Genomic DNA, 17652 nt, shown 5'->3' with positions numbered 1-17652 from the left:
CCGAAGGCGCTAGAAGGGCATCCCCACCTGGCACTGGCTCTCTGAGCGGGCGGGGCAGGGCGCCTCCCTAAGAAGTCACCTGTGGCTCCCGGCCGGACCTGGGCGCCGGCTCCGCTCACTCACCCGCAGGTGGCTCCAGCTTCCGGGCTCCGACTCCCCAGAGGCGCTCCCGGAGCCGCGAAGCCTTGGGGCGAGTGGGCGGGGCTCGGGCTCCAGCCACTCAGACTACCAGGGGCGGGGGCAGGAGACCGACCCAGCCACCCTTAAAGCCGCCGCTGCCTCTGAGCCCCAGTCCTGCTGGGCCGCCAGCCCAACCCGAGGGCCTCTTTAAGAGGAGGGGCCAAGACCAGGGAGAAGAGGAAGGGCAGCAGGCACCAGCTCTGCCTGGTCATTGTCACGGGAGGACCCCACTCAACTAGCAAGGTGGGCCCGGCTGCTCCCAAGGGATGCCTCCTGTCTGTCCTCAGTCTGTTCGCTGGTCTGTGAGCCGCCTGTCTGCAGCCTGTGACTGGCCTCCCAAAGCAGCTGCCTCCCCTCACCACCCCCACCCAACACTAGGCAGACTCAGAATCCCACCCGCTGCTGACCTCATTGAGGACCGGCTTCTTCACTGGACTGAACAGAAAGCACCCCTGCTAGCCCTGGAAGCTCCAGAGAAGGCGAAATCCCTGATCCTTCCCATCTTGATCAGGCTTGAAGCTACAAGGCTTCACTCCCACCTTCTGCCCTCCAGGCACTGCACATCCCTGACATAGAGAATGCCCTGACTCCAAAACTCATGTAGACCAGTGAACAGGGGCAGCCATAAACAAAGTCCGACCGCCCCAGCCTAGAGCACACAGGCCTCCCTGCTTCACTACTAGGATCCACCGCCCATGGGATGATGCATGCTGTCTTCCCACCCCACTAGATCGGAAGACCCTAGGTCTGCGGGTTGGCAGCCCACCCCATACCCACATGGTGCCAGACACCCAACAAGCACTCAGCCCACATGGGATCGGACCAATCAGCTTAATTCTTTTAGGGGAGGAGAAAGGTCTGAGAGGGATCACCATTCAATCAAAGAAAGAGTGTGGCATTAAGTAGCCTCATTCATATCTGTGGGAGCAACTGAGCACACCCATCCCCTATTCAACGGTGAGATGGCCTTGGAAGTCTCAGTCTCATTCTGAGCCACTGAACAGGATACAATTCCAGCTGCTTCTTACCACTGACATCTTTGTTTCTGAAACGACTAAGGTTTGGGGCCAGGCATGGTGGCTCATGACTATAATCCTAGCACTTTGGGAGGCCAAGGGTGGGAAGATCACTTAAGCTCAGGAGTTTGAGACCAGCCTGGACAACATAGTGAGACCTCTTTCTTTTTTTAAACCAAAAAGAAAGAAAGAATTAAGGTTTGGAACAGGAGAAGAGGGTCTGTAGGGCTTGTGGAGAAATTGGGCGGTGGGCCACGCCTGGAACAGGACATAAGGGCGTGCAGTCACAGCCCCATACACCTGTCGTCCTTACCTGGATCCAGCCCAAGCAAGTGCTACATGACAAGCCACAGCCCTGGGATGCAGCAGGGGGAAGAAGACAGATAGGGTCCTCCTCCATGGATTTCCATGTTCTTCCACACCTACAATGCACCCATGGGAACAGGGAGGCGGGGGTGAGCAAGGCACAGTACATTCCTAAGGGCCTCAGAATGTGGTACAGGGTGCAGATACCTTACACACAGCCGCTCCTAATATTCTCCTGTCCAGACATCACTACGGGAGGTCCTCAAATAGTGTCATCATAACACTGATGAGAAAAAAAGAAAAAATCTATTCCAGCCAGGGCTACTGTCTGTGAGGAGTGTGCATGTTCTCCCCATGTCTGCATGGGTGTTCTCTGAGTATCCTAGATTCCTCCACATCCCAAAGCTGTGCACTTAGGCTCACTGGTGTGTCTAAATGGTCCCAGTCTGAGTGAGTGTGGGTGTGGGTGCACCCTGCCATGGGAAGGTGTCCCGTCCAGGACTGGTTTCCACCCTATGCCCTGAGCTTCCCGGATAGGGGACCACCTGCAACCCTGAACTGGAGTAATTAGGTAAATAATTATCTAACTTTTTATTAATTGTTCATAAATGCATGTATAGCTCACATTTCAATGGTTAATATTAGAAATGTTTGAGGTCTTTAAAAGTTCAGTGATTTTTTGTGGTCAGAAACATTCACAGGAACTTAACTCTTGCTTCTATCAATTAGCCTATAGTAAAACTGGTTTCATTCTATGTTTTGCTTAAAGGTGAAGATCCCAAGAACCTATCAAGATTGAGAACTTACTGTAACTGATCCCAGCATTCTCAGAGCCCCAAAGAAACTTCAGACCCCTTCTTACCTCAGAACTCCAAGGAAACACATGACATGGGATAAAATGCAGTTAAAGCACAGAAAGATGCTGACGCAGAATCCTGGCACCACCAACTTCCAGAACTGGAAAGACCCTGAAGACCATCCTGGCCTCCTCAAAGCCTCTAGTACTTACAGACCAGCCCACACGGGTCCCTGGGGACGGAACAAAACCAAGCCCCAGTTAGACCAGGGGAGAAAGGTCTGCAGAGGAAAGCCCAGCTTCTGCACACATTCTACCTCCCATGTGCTGAGAGATCTCTGGGACTCTCACACCCTTCCCTGTGGAATGGCCAGCTCGGCTGCACTGCATCTACCCGCATTGCTTTTTAACCATTCTAAGCCTCTAAGGCAGATGGGTGTTTAAAAACCCATAAACCGCCGGGGGCGGTGGCTCACGCCTGTAATCACAGCACTTTGGCAGGCCGAGGCGGGTGGATCACGAGGTCAGGAGATCGAGACCATCCTGGCTAACACGGTGAAACCCCGTCTCTACTAAAAATACAAAAAATTAGCCAGGCGTGGTGGCGGGCGCCTGTAGTACCAGCTACTCAGGAGGCTGAGGCAGGAGAATGGCGTGAACCCAGAAGATGGAGGCTGCAGTGAGCTGAGATCGTGCCACTGCACTCCAGCCTGGGCGACAGAGCGAGACTCCGTCTCAAAAAACAAACAAACAAAACAACCCCATAAACCAGCCCACAAGTCCGCCGAGATTAGCACTCCCCCACCTTCCAACCAGACCTCCACCACATGTATTTTCAGTGGGGAAATGCCTCTGGATTTTGAACAATCATTTACAAGTGAATTTCCATTAGGGAAAAAAAAAAATTGCCTGGAAATTTACTTTCCTGCCTTCTATTATATTTCTTTCAGGCCATGGAGTCCTTTATTTCCACCCCTCCCACTCTGTTAGGACTCCCTTGGGTGGGAGTGCCACCTAGTGCCACTGTGAGGCTCTACAGGCTCTCAGGCCACCTGCAGATGGAGGCCTCCCTGCCTCAGTCAACCCACCTGTACATTCTCTGCCAGGTCCCAGCTGTGTGAATTTCATGCACTACTTCTAGAGGGATGCCCTGTGCCAGGGAACAGAAGGTAGCTGCGGAACAGGGGTGGCAGGTGTCCTCAGCTAATTCTTATTTCCTGGCTCTTGGCCAATTCTCATTCCCTAGGGGCTGGCAGAGGCCCCTCAAGGAAGATGGCTGGTGTCTTAACGGCTAGTACAAGAAACCACAGGCAGGCATCAGCCTCCTAGACATCTGGGCAGAGAGGCCGGGCAAGCACAAAGTGCCTTCAGGCTATTTCTCTACACACCAGATTCTCCTAGCCCTGCCCAACTCCCCACTCACCTTTAAGATGAGAATCGTTTTTGGCAGTCCCACTAGCCTGTGAGATGTCCCGGATACCCCTGACCCATTCAGAGCCCCACCAGCAGCTCCCTAAGGGTCCTGCCCAGGCACTGAGGAAGGGCAGACTGAGGTGGAATAAAGGAAAAGTGCTTTAGGCCAGATGTGGTGACTTAATGTCTGTAATCCTAGCACTTTGGGAGGCCCAGTAGTTTTGTAAAAATACAAAAATATAAAAATTAGCCAGGTGTAGTGATATGTGCCTGTAATCCCAGCTACTCGGGAGGCTGAGGTGGGAGATCACTTGAACCCAGGAGGCAGAGGTTGCAGTGAGCTGAGATCGCACCACTGCATTCCAGCCTGGGTGACAGAGCAAGACTCCATCTCAAAAAACAAAAAAAGAAAAAGAAAAAGTGCTTTCAGGCCGGACATGGTGGCTCACACCTGTAATCCCAGCACTTTGGGAAGCTGAGGTGGGCGGATCACCTGAGGTGAGGAGTTCAAGACCGGCCTGGTCAACATGGTGAAACCATTTCTACTAAAAATACAAAATTAGCTGGGTGTGGTGGCATGCGCCTATAATCCCAGCTACTCGGGAGGCTGAGGCAGGAGAATCGCTTGAACCTGGGAGGTGGAGGTTGCAGTGAGCTGAGATCGCGCCACTGCACTCCAGCCTGGGCAACAAGAGCGAAACTCTGCCTAAAAAAACAAACAAAAAAAAACAGTGCTTTTAGGTAGAGTCGTCTGGCAGACAGCTTCACGCAGGGCCACAGGTGTCTTGAGTTGGCAATCCCTGGATTCCTTCCAACCCAGAAGTTTAGCCTTGTGTTTAAGTTCCATTTTTTTTTGAGACAGAATCTCACTCTAACCCCAAGGCTGGAGTGCAGTGGCATGATCTTGGCTCACCACAACCTCTGCCTCCCGGGTTCCAGCGATCCTCCTGCCTCAGCCTCCCAGGTAGCTGGGACTACAGGCGCCTGCCACCACACCGAGCTAATTTTTGTATTTTTAGTAGAGACGGGGTTTCACCATGTTGGCGAAGCTCATCTCAAACTCCTGACCTCAGGTGATCCACCCACCTTGGCCTCCCAAAGTGCTGGGATTACGGGCATGAGCCACCATGTCCTACTGAGTTCCACATCTTCTTGAGACATGGTCCCTCCACTATTTCACACATTGACCGCTCAAAGCCATGGGGACATGGCTGTGTGAGCCACACTTCCACCCTCTGCGATATCCTCCTGCCCTAGAATGAGCCTATAATTCTCTGAGGTCAGAGCTGGCCCCTGCCAGCCAGTTCCAGTGGCATAAGAACACTACGGGAGTTCAGGTAGCACCGGAGCAGGCGGGAGGCTCTGCTTCCCTGACAATTTGACTATTTGCCCATTTCCACACTCACACCTATTAGGCAAGAAGTAAAATAGTACTTACTAAAGCTCCACTCCCTGCCAGCATGGGGCCAGGTATTTACCTACACATCATTCTCATTTAACAACTTTATGAGGGCGTGAATGGCCCTATTTATAGATGAGACTAATAAAGCTACAGCACGTATGTGGCTTACCAACATGGAGAACATGTCCGATACTGCTCACCGCCAGGTACACCATGGCGCCGGGATGCGTGCTGAGCACAGGCCCATGGGGCTCCAGGCAGGGGACAGGGAGAGAAGGAGGACACAGGCCACTTCACAGGGTCCTGCCTTATGCTTAGGCTGAATGGTGACAGATCAGACAGGCTGATCTGTCTTTATTCCTTTTGATGAATTGGAATACTGTACTATACTTTTTTTTTTTTAATTCTAAATGGAGGCTAGAAACAAGGAAGCAGTACTCAGGCAGGAGTGGGCATCCCTGCAAGCCCGGCTGCTCCTGAGTAAGGCCTTTCCTGCACTGCTGCTCCCCAAACACCTCAGCCCTTGCCACAAGCCCCTAGGGCCATGCCTCAAAACAACAAAACCACCTTACGGATTCAAGCAATTCTCCTGCCTCAATCTCCAAAGTAGCTGGGATTACGGGCGCCCGCCACCACGCCCAGCTAATTTTTGTATTTTTAGTAGAGATGGGGTTTCACCATGTTGGCCAGGCTGGTCTTGAACTCCTGACCTCGTGATCTGCCCACCTCAGCCTCGCAAAGTGCTGGGATTACAGGCATGAGCCACCACGCCCAACCTTTTCCCTTTTTAAAAAAAGATTACATATTAGTCAGGTGCAGTAGCTCATGCCTATTATTTCAACACTTTGGGAGGCCAAGGCAGGCATATCACTTGAGTCCAGGAGGTTTTGACCTGCCTGGGCAACATGGCAAAACTCTTATTAAAAAAAAATATATATATATATATATATATATATATATATATATATAAAAACAATTAGCCGGGCATGGTGGTGCATGCCAGTAATCCCAGCTACTCAAGAGGCTGACGTGGGAGGTCAAGGCTGCAGTGAGCCATGATCACACCACTGCACTCCACCCTGGGCAACAGAGCAAGACCCTGTCTCAAAAAAGAAAAAGTTAAAAAAAAAAAAGAGAGATTACATATTTACCATTAAAAATCTCTCATTAGCCCTAAACTGGCAACAGTCATCTAACCCTGGTCTCACACCACTCTGAACCGGACCCTCCTCTGTACCTCCTCCTGCACCAGCTCGAGGGAGCCACAGGGCTGTTCTGTTCAGACCTGAGGGCCCCATTCAGGCACTCTCACTGGACGTGCATGTCACTTGATTCCAGTGACTGAGGACCTGAGAACTCCTTCGTCCTCCATTTTCCAGAGCAGAGAAGAAACAGTGAAAGCTACAGAAAAGCATCTCTGCTTTTGTGAAAGCACAATTCTCTTCCCATGCTGACTTGGTCTGGGGAAGAGGTCAACTTTTAGATCCATTCTTCTGAAGAAGCAAGTATCCCGCTCCCCTCACCCAGCACTGGTCATCTTGAATCAGTGAAGAGGAAAGCTCTTTACTTCCTAACGTCACATCCTACACATTACAAACTCTGACTGAAATTTCTCACTCAGAATATTTGTAACCTAAACATTTAGACCGAGTGGCAAGGAAGGAGGATCCATGTGCTTCCAGAAATAAGGCTTGGCCCCAGACAGAGCCAGAGGCCGCCCTGCCTTTGGCACAGGAGCTGCAGGCTGAGCAAGTGCCTCCCCTCGGGCCAGGCCCTCTGTCCTCCAAACGGTTGGGACAGGAGAGCCTGGCCCTGCTCTGTGGCCACCCAGGCAGATGTATTTTGGCTGTGCCTGCCCTTGGCTGTGGGGCTGCTGCCAGGTGGTGGTGGCCCCAGGAAGAAACCAGCCCTCCCCCAAGACCTAGATCTATAGGGCAGAGGCAACACAAAGGAACTCAGGACACTGTGACTGGGCACAGCGCAGGCCCAAAGATGTGGGGCAGATCCGGTCACAACAGCAGCCCCACGTCCCTTCTGGAGAGTCTGGATGGCCACCCCTGCTGTCAAGCCCCTGCCCCGTGGGAAACTCACCTCCACTTGCCCTGACTAACTGCAAGCAGAAGTGTCCACCAAATGCCCCGGGTCTGTGGAGGGGCAGGGAAGAGGGGATGAAGGGAGATGAAGCGGGGAAGTGGGGAGAAAAGGGAAGATGAGAAACGCTTGTTGGCCAAGAAGACCGGCGGAGAGGAAATGACACAGCTACCCCAAGAGAGGCAAAACGGGCAGTAAGGACGCCCGCAGGCCACTCCCTCCCCTCAGAGATCTGCCTCCATCCTTCCCTAGCCTCGGCCAAAAAAAACAGTTCTGTCTCAACTACTAGCTAATGGTTTTTTCTTTGTAGAGGCATGGTTTTGCTATGTTGCCCAGGCTGGTCTCAAATTCCTAGGCTCAAGAGATCTTCCTGCCTCAGCCTCTCAGGCAGCTGGGACCATAGGCACACACCACCACCCCTGGCTGGTTTTTCTTTTCTTTTCCCTTATTTGTTTTTTGAGACAGACCAGGCTGGAGTGCAATGGTGCAGTCTCGGCGGAGGTGGGAGGATCACGTGAGATCACCTGAGCCTGGGAGTTCGAGGCCGTGGTGAGCCCTGCTCACACCACTGCACTCCAGACTGGTCGACAGAGTGAGTACCTGTCTTTTTTTTTTTTTTTCGAGACAGAGTCTCGCTGTCACTAGGCTGAAGTGCAGTGGCATGATCTCAGCTCACTGCAACCTCCACCTCCCAGGTTCAAGCGATTCTCATGTCTCAGCCTCTCAAGTAGCGGAGACCACCGGCACACACCACCAACCCTGGCTAATTTTTCTTTTCCTTTTACTTTTTTTTTTTTTTTTTTTTTTTGAGACAGAGTTTCATTGCCCAGGCTGGAGTGCAATGTGCAATGGCGCAGTCTCGGCTCACTGCAACCTCCACCTGCTGGGTTCAAGCGATTCTCCTGTCTCAGCCTCCTAATTAACTGGGATTACAGGCACCCGCCACCACACCCAGCTAATTTTTTTGCATTTTTAGTAGAGACGGGGTTTCACCATGTTGGCCAGCTGGTCTCCAACTCCTGACCTCAGGTTATCTGCCCACCTCGGCCTCCCAAAGTGCTGGGATTATAGGCATGAGCCACTGCTCCTGGCCCCCTGCCTAATTTTTTAATGTATTTTTTTGTAGAGACAGAATCTTGCCTCGCCAGGCTGGTCCTGAACTCCTGGGCTCACACAATCCTCCCACCTCAGTCTCCCAAAGTGTTGGGATCACAGGCATGAGCCACCATGCCTAGCTGAAATTGTATATTTTCAGTTAGATGTTTTGTAACCAAACATTTGAGGTATCATCTAAAACAGTATTTGTCAATCTCAGGAAAAGAGGCAACGGGCAATATGCCATGATTGCTGAATGATTTTTTTATGACTTTTGGGGACAAATAGGCAGCATATCTGAAATCACAACTGCCACACAAAGGCAGGACACATGACCACTGCAGCAGTATAAACTACGGATCCATAAACTATGGATCTATACCTGGTAGCCATCCACCCTCTGTCTGCTCACTCACCACGGCTCTCGGCACAGGCCCCTATGTCAACAGCCAAAGCCACAAGCCACACCTGTGGAGCCCAAGTGAACACTCTGGCCATGAGCCAAGAGCGTTCCCAGGACATCATGAGTTCCTGAAAAGAAACTCAGAGAAGCAGCTCTTCTACTTCTCAGCAGTCCCTGAGCTCCTGCCTTCAAGAGTGCCCTCGGTGCCCCACAGAAAATCACCTCTGCCCACTGGTGGGCCACAGGTTGAATCAGGGACTCAAGGGAATAGCATTCTGGAAGCCAAAAAGCATTATTCAAGCTGTGCTCACTCCACGCGACGGGGCTAAATGGAACTAAAGGGAACACTCTGGATCTTCAACCTGAGCAGCTCAGCAAGCAGCTTTCCAGAGCATGATCTCAAGCTACTTTTTTTTTTTTTTTTTTTTTTTTTGAGACAGGGTCTTGCTCTGTCACCCAGGCTGGAGTGCAGAGGCACAATCTCAGCTCACTGCAACTTCTACCTCCTGGCTCAAGCAATGCTCCCACCTCAGCCTTCCAAGGAGCCAGCAACACAGGCCCATGCCACCACGCCGGCTAATTTTTGTATTTTTAGCAGAGACGAGGTTTCACCACGTTGCCCGGGCTGGTCTCAAACTGGTGAGCTCAAGTGATCCGCCCACCTCAGCCTCCCAAAGTGCTGGGATTACAGGCATGAGCCACCACTCCAGGCCTCAAGCTACCCTTTCTAGCGACATCATTCTGTGGAATAAAAACTTAACATAAAAACATCCTTTTTGTTTCAGTTTGGTGTTTTTTTTGTTTTTCTTTGGAGACGGAGTCTCACTCTGTCTCCCAGGCTGGAGTGCAATGGCGTGATCTCGGCTCACTGCAACCTCTGCCCCCCAGGTTCAAGCAATTCTCCCACCTCAGCCTCCCGAGTAGCTGGGATTACAGGTGCCTGCCACCACGCCCGGCTAATTTTTGCATTTTTAGTAGAGACGGGGTTTCACCATGTGGGCCAGGCTGGTCTTGAACTCCTTACCTCAGGTGATCCACCCGCCTCGGCCTCCCAAAGTGCTGGGATTACAGGTGTGAGCCACCAAGCCTGACCTTTTTTTTTTTTTTTATTCTTTTGAGACGGACTTTCACTCTTGCTGCCCAGGCTGGAGTGCAATGGCACAATCTCACTCTGTCGCCCAGGCTGGAGTGCAGTGGCGCGATCTCGGCTCACTGCAACCTCTGCCTCCCGGGTTCAAACAATTCTCCTGCCTCGGCCTCCCGAGTAGCTGGGATTACAGGCATGTGTCACCACTCCTGACTAATTTTTTGTAGTTACTAGAAAAGGGGTTCCACCATGTTGGTCAGTCTGGTCTTGAACTCCTGACCTCAGGTGATCCACCTGCCTCGACATCATGCTCAATTAATGGATAAAAGACTCAGTCTTACCATAGATCTTATCAAAATCAGCATATGATTTTTTTTCTTTCCTTTTGAAGTCCAGAACTTTCACCTTTTCACTTAAAGAAAGCACTTTACCGCTTTCTCTTCGGCAATCCAAATTGCCAGAATCACTATTATGCACTTTGGGGCCAGCATCAAGCCAAATAAGGGTGACCTGAACACAAGCACCGGAATACCACAACAGCTGATCTGATAACTGAGATGGCTACTAAGTGACTTATGGGCAGGCGCATAGACACTGAGGTCACAATGGACAGAGGGAGGATTCATATCCTAGGTGGGAGAGAGTGAGAGTTCATTATGCTACTCAGAACAGGGAGACATTTAAAACTTAGGAATTGAGGCCGGGCATGGTGGCTCACGCCTGTTATCCCAGCTTTGGGAGGCTGAGGTGGGCGGATCACCTGAGGTCAAGAGTTCAAGAACAGCCTGGCCAACATGGTGAAACCCCATCTCTACTAAAAATACAAAAAAAAAAAGTAGCCAGGCGTGGTGCCACAAGCCTGTAATCCCAGCCACTAGGGAGGCTGAGGCAGGAGAATTGCTTGAACCCGGGAGGTGGAGGTTGCAGTGAGCCGAGATCGCGCCACTGCACTCCAGCCTGGGCGACAGAGTGAGACGCTGTCTCAAAAAAAAAAAAAAAAAAAGTAGGAATTATTTCTGGAATTTTACATTTAATATTTTCACACTGCAGGAACATGAAACCTTAGATAAGGGGGAAATACGCTGATTGTTTTAGAAGTCAAATGCATGCCACAAATCATAAAGGTGTCCATACCCTTTCAGGCAGCAATCCTACACCTAGGCATTCATCATGAGGAAAAGGCCTTATGTGCAAAGGTGTGCTCTGCAACATTATTCATGGTGGCAAAGACCACCAGTATACCAGAATCAACTGATGTGGTAAAGCCTCAGTGGCAACCAGAGACTTCGGGACCTGGGCGCCTGTCACCACTGAGGAAGAGCCAAGAGTGTGGCTCCAGGGTGGCTCACACCTGGAATCCCAGCACTTTGGGAGGCCAAGGTGGGAGGATAGCTTGAGACCAGCCTAGGCAACATAGTGAGATCCCATCTCTACAAAAAATAAAAAATTAGCTGAGTGTGGTGGAGGTGCATGCCTGTGGTCCCAGCTACTTGGGAGGCTGAGGTGGGAGGAGTGCTTAAACCCGGAAGGTTAAGGCTACAGTGAGCTGTGACCGCACCATTGCACTCCAGCCTGGGCAACACAGCAAGAACCTGTCTCAAAAAAGAAAAAAAAAAAAAAAAAACAGCTGAATCCATTTAAAAATAGAGAAAAAAGGACAGGCATGGGAGCTCACGCGTGTAATCCTAGCACTTTGGGGGCCCAAGATGGGTGGGTCACAAAGTCAGGAGATTGAGACCATCCTGGCCAACACGGTGGAACCCCATCTCTACTAAAAATACAAAAATTAGCTGGGCGTGGTGGTGCGCACCTGTAGTCCCAGCTACTTGGGAGGCTGAGGCAGGGGAATCACTTGAACCTGGGAGGCAGAGGTTGCAGTGAGCCGAGATCATGCAGTCTGGCCTGGGAGACAGAGTGAGATGCAGTCTCAAAAAAAAAAAAAGCCGGGTGCAGTGGCTCACACTTGTAATCCCAGCACTTTGGAAAGCTGAGGTGGGCAGATCACCTGAGGCTGGGAGTTAGAGACCAGCCTGACCAATATGGAGAATTCCCGTCTCTACTAAAAATACTACATTAGCCGGGTGTGGTGGCACACGCCTGTAATCCCAGCTACTCAGGAGGCCAAGGCAGGAGAATTGCTTGAACCCAGGAGGCGGAAGTTGCGGTGAGCCGAGATGGCACCACTGCACTCCATCCTGGGCAACAAGAGTGAAATTCCGTCTCAAAAAAAAAAAAAAATTAAGAGACAAAGACAAGAAGTGAATGCATAAAAAATAAAGCTCATGATGAAGCAATCACAGTCACATGGCGAGAAGGCATGGGAATCATGATGTCCTCTGTTTTCCAACATTCTGTCATAGTGTTTGCTGTATCATCTCTGTCATTTAACAGGGAATAAGACTGATTTCCACAAGCATACCAAGACCATTCAATAGGGAAAGGATAGTCTTTTTAACAAATGATGCTGGGAAAACTGGATGCCCACATGCAAAAGAAGGACATTGGATTCTTCTCTTATACTGTAAATAAAAATTAATTCAAAAATGGATAAAAGACTTAAATGTAAGATTAAAACTACCCTGGCGAAGTGGCACACACCTATATCTACTACTGGGAAGGCTAAGGTGAAAGAAACATGTGAACCCAGGAGTTCAAGGCTGTAGCAAGATATCACACACCACTACTCTCCAGCCTGAGCAGCACAGTAAGACCCTGTCTCTGGAAAAAGAAAAAAAAACTAAAACTGGCTGGGCACAGTGGCTCATGCCTGTAATTCTAGCACTTTGGGAGGCCAAGCTGGGTAAATCATTGAGCTCAGGAGTTCGAAATCACTCTGGGCAACATGGCGAAACCCCATCTCTACAAAAAATACAAAAATTAGTGGCTGTGCATGGTGGCTCACGCCTGTAATCCCAGCACTTTGGGAGGCCGAGGTGGGCAGATCACTTGAGGTCAGGAGTTTGAGACCAGCCTGGCCAACACGGTGAAACCTCATCTCTATTAAAGATGCAAAAAATTAGCCAGTCCTGGTGGTGGGCGCCTGTAATCCCAGCTATTGGGGAGGTTGAGGCAGGAGAATCGCTTGAACCCAAGAGGTGGAGGTTGCAGTGAGCCGAGATTGCTCTGCTGCACTCCAGCCTGGGTGACAGGGCGAGTCTCCGTCTCAAAAAACACAAACAAACAAACAAAAAAACTGTAGCCCCGAAGGGAACATTAAGTAGGGCTCATCTGCCTTTGGTTCTTCAAGCTGGCTTATCATCAGAATCACCTAAAGAGCTCCTGAAATACAGATCTTGAGCCTAGCCCAAACTTTCTAGATTTCCAGGAGTTAAGGAATTCAAATTTGTAATTCTTTTTTTTTTTTGAAACGGAATCTCGCTCTGTCACCCAGGCTAGAGTGCAGCGGCGTGATCTTGGCTCACTGCAACTCCACCTCGCGGGTTCACACCATTCTCCTGCCTCAGCCTCCCCAGTAGCTGGGGCTACAGGCACCCGGCACCAGCCCGGCTAATTTTTGTATTTTTAGTAGAGACGGGGTTTCACCTTGTTAGCCAGGATTGTCTCAATCTCCTGACCTCGTGATCCGCCTGCCTCGGCTTCCCAAAGTGCTGAGATTACAGGTGTGAGTCACTGCGCCTGGCATCAAATTCATAATTTTTAAAGTTCCCCGACAATTCTGGTATCAGTTACATTTGGAAGATCTCACATTTTTCATTTGTGATGACAGTGATTAGGTGAAACCAGAGATGGGATTAGGACCTGGCCCCAGCCAGCCATTCAAGACTCTCCTTCTCAACCTGCTGCCATTCCTGAAAACTTATACAGTTGAGTATCCCTAATCTGAACATCCAAAATGCTCCAAAATCAGAGACTTTTTGAGTGCCAACATGACACCAACAAGTGAAAAATTCCACATCTGATGTCATGTGACAGGTCACAGTCAAAACTTTGTTTTGGCCAGGCATGGTGGCTCACGCCTGTAATCCTAGCACTTTGGGAGACCAAGGCGGGTGGATCACGAGGTCATGAGTTCAAGACCAGCCTGGCCAAGAGGGTGAAACCCTGTCTCTACTAAAAATACAAAAATTAGCTGGGCACAGTAGCAGGCACCTGTAATCCCAGCTACTCAGAAGGCTGAGGCAGGAGAATTGCTTGAACCCAGGGATGGAGGTTGCAGTGAGCCGAGATCATGCCACCACACTCCAGCCTGGGTGAGAGTGAGACTCTGTCTCAAAAAAACAAAACAAAACAAAAAACTTTGTTTCATGCACAAAATTATTTAAAGTGTTGTATAAAGTTACTCTCAGGCTATGTGTAGAAGGTATATCTAAAACATAAATGAGACCCCTGTCTCCACAAAAATTCAAACAAATTAGCCAAGCATGGTGGCACAGGCTTATATTCCCAGCTACTCAGGAAGGCTGCGGTGGGGGGATGGCTTGAGCCTAGGAGGTCAGGGATGCAGTGAGCCATGATCGTGCCACTGTACTCCAGCTCTAGGTGACAGAGCAAGACTCTGCCTCAAATAAATAAACTGGCCTGGCGCAGTGGCTCACACCTGTAATCCACACACTTTGGGAGGCTGAGGTGGGCAGATCACCTGAGGTGAGGAGTTCGAGACCAGCCTGGTCAACATGGTGAAACCCTGTCTCTACAAAAATATAAAAATTAGCCGGGCATGATGGCAGGTGCCTGTAATCCCATCTACTAGCGAGGCTGAGGTGGGAGAATCGCTTGAACCAGGGAGGTGGAAGTTGCAGTGAGCCGAGATCGCGCCACTGCATTCCAGCCTGGGCAACAGAGCGAGACTCCATCTCAAAAAAATAAATAAGTAAATAAAATAAAATAAAATAAATTTTGTGTTCAGACTTGGGTCACATCCCCAAGTTATATATATACAAACATTGAAAAAAAAAATCCAAAACACTTTCAGTCCCAAGCATTTCGGATAAGGGATACTCAAACTCCAATGTCAACTCCAAGTCCAGACCACTTCCCCTTTATAAAATGAAGTGTTGGAATCCTACTTGGAAATCCAGGAGTGGCCAGTGCAGTGGCTCACACCTGTAATCCCAGCACTTCGGGAGGCTGAGGTAGGAGGGTCGCTTGAGCCCAGGAGTTTGAGACCAGCCTGGGCAACAGTGCAAGACCTCATAACTGCAACCAAAGAAAAAGAACATCCAGGAGGAGTTCTGTGACCATTGTATTCAATCTGGAAGAGTATCTAACTTAAGCCCAGTTATTTACCAACAGGTGCTTTGAGACCTCACACTGCATTAAGCCACTCTACTCCAGTGTCCTGTCACTTTCCAGGCCCTGGGACTTATGAGTTAATCACCCCTGTCCTCTTTAGAACCATCTTCTGGTCTGAAACTATGTATGGCAATAACCCCAATTACATAAACAGCAGATACTAAAAAACTACTGGCACTGGTCTTCTACGATTTTGAAAGTGGCAGGTTTCTTCCAATTTTTTTTTTTTTTTTTTTTGAGACAGAGTCTCGCTCTATCGCCCAGGCTGGAGTGCAGTGGCCGGATCTCAGCTCACTGCAAGCTCCGCCTCCCGGGTTTACGCCATTCTCCTGCCTCAGCCTCCCAAGTAGCTGGGACTACAGGCGCCCGCCACCTCGCCCGGCTAGTTTTTTTTTGTATTTTTTTAGTAGAGGCGGGGTTTCACCGGGTTAGCCAGGATGGTCTCGATCTCCTGACCTCGTGATCGGCCCATCTCGGCCTCCCAAAGTGCTGGGATTACAAGCTTGAGCCACCACGCCCAGCCTTCTTCCAAATTTTTATTCTCTTGGGAAACCTTTGAAGTATGTGGGAATTTCTTGAAAGTATGCAAGTTCACTATAGGGTGAGTCAGCCTCATAAATTCCCAAGGTCAGAAAGATGTCAGCGTGGGTTTAACACTTGAGGGGGGTCATGCAGTCACAGTCATGTGCTACCTACACTTTACAAGTACTTTACTAACCTACTAATCTAATGGAGAATGATGTTTACAGGGCAAACCAGCAATGCCATAGGGAAAGAGTGCAGCATACTTTGAAAGTGTGACTCCCCTACTACATAATTATCCTTCACCAAATGGAATTTGTGATATAGTACCAGAAAACTTTTTTGTTTGTTTAAGGTAGGTTATTACAAAGCCCAAGGCATTGGCCGGGCGCGGTGGCTCAAGCCTGTAATCCCAGCACTTTGGGAGGCCGAGACGGGCGGATCACGAGGTCAGGAGATCGAGACCATCCTGGCTAACACGGTGAAACCCCGTCTCTATTAAGAAATACAAAAAACTAGCCGGGCGAGGTGGCGGGCGCCTGTAGTCCCAGCTACTCGGGAGGCTGAGGCCGGAGAATGGCGTGAACCCGGGAGGCGGAGCTTGCAGTGAGCTGAGATCTGGCCACTGCACTCCAGCCTGGGTGACAGAGTGAGACTCCATCTCAAAAAAAAAAAAGAAAAAAAAAAAAAAAAAAAAAAACCAAAGCCCAAGGCATATGAACAGGCCAAAGGGTAGGCACATGGACATAGGGGGCAAGGGCAGACATATCTCTTAGGGTAACTCCCACAGCTGGATCTGTATGGTCAGTTGACTAAGTCACGGTTTTACAGGATTGTTAGAAATCAAGTGAAGTCCATATACTAGATTCTATTGGAACAAAATGGTCAAAATCAAAGTCCAAAAAAGGATTTTGGAAGGAAATCTATAATGTAGCATGTAATGCCAATGGCAGCAAATACTCCTAAATTGTGTTAGAGTTGGATGGAATCTCAGAGTCATGTTCCAACCCAACCTGTTTTACTGTTAAAGACACGAGACCAGACAGAAAGTGACATGTCCCATTTCACATAGCTACTGCAGAGCATGGTTGAGACTTGCCTTCAGCATCCTAATGCTGTGGTCACCATATGTCCTATTAGAATGAACTCAGCTGATCTGGATTAGCAAAATGGAGTGGATCACCATTGCATTCCAGATATTACAAAGCCTCAACTGTCACCCCTTCTTTTGCCCAGGGTATTGAGGCCTATTACTGGTCCTTTGATATTTCAGATTTTTTATTTGTTAAATTATGGCTATAAAAAAAGGCAATTTTTAAACTTATACCTTTATATTCAATTTCACAATTTACTGAATGTCTCCTGTGAGTCAGGAATCGTCCTGGGACACAGGAAGCACAGAGGAACAAGATGTTTCGTTATGTATTGTGCATTCGACAACAATGCAGGCTGCCCCTATCGTGTGACTATGATGGAAGGAAGCATTCTGAGCAATAATGACAAAGGAATTTGATTATTTCTGTCTGGTTCCTGGTGAGAACTAATCCACATCACAAAAGCTCAATAGTTTCAGCCCTCTTCCTACTAACAAGGAAAGAATAGCAGAACAGCCAGGATGTCAGCACCAATTCAAGATGTACGCTCTGAGACTTCAACAGCATGAAATTTCTACTTAGAACCCTTGGGGAGACCAGGGTTAGGTCTGGGGACAGAAGACAAGCTTGACATGACACCGAAGTTATAAGTCCTGTATCTGGCCAAAACCGACCAGAGACGTGAGCTCCAAGAAAGCATATTTGACTTGTTCAAACATTTCAACTTTGGAACAACTGGAAAAGTGACAGACAGTTTGCTGGACAAGAACCCAAGGCAGTTTCGCCTCATTCCTACCTCCCAGTGACCAGCAAGTTTGGGTGGAATCTCCAATCCCAGCTTCTCCAGCTCTCGCTCCCTGTACTTCTCATACTGCCGGTACCCTGCATACCCGCCACCTGTCGCCAACAGAATGGGCAGGGGACGCAGCAGGAACGTGGTTCGGGCAGGAGCAGTGTGGACTTTTCTGGCATCTGTAATAAAAAACAGGACAAT

General features: G+C 49.5%; 1 protein-coding gene across 14 annotated transcripts in view; it reads right to left on the bottom strand.

The window, feature by feature from the left end:
* PISD (phosphatidylserine decarboxylase) overlaps positions 1-17652 on the bottom strand; it is a 45033-nt gene that overhangs the window by 12210 nt on the left and 15171 nt on the right. For 4 of the 14 annotated variants that reach the window (XM_017944564.3, XM_017944566.3, XM_017944567.2 and 1 more), the window contains exon 3: positions 17455-17630. In XM_017944564.3, coding sequence (XP_017800053.2) covers positions 17455-17630 — 176 coding nt within the window. The other 10 variants (XM_031655938.1, XM_031655939.1, XM_031655935.1 and 7 more) reach the window with 10 other exon arrangements.

This window comes from Papio anubis, chromosome 16 (assembly GCF_008728515.1).
Source record: "Papio anubis isolate 15944 chromosome 16, Panubis1.0, whole genome shotgun sequence".
Lineage (NCBI taxonomy): Eukaryota > Metazoa > Chordata > Mammalia > Primates > Cercopithecidae > Papio > Papio anubis.
The sequence above is the reverse complement of the archived record's forward strand: the minus strand, read 5'-3'. Positions and strand labels throughout refer to the sequence as shown.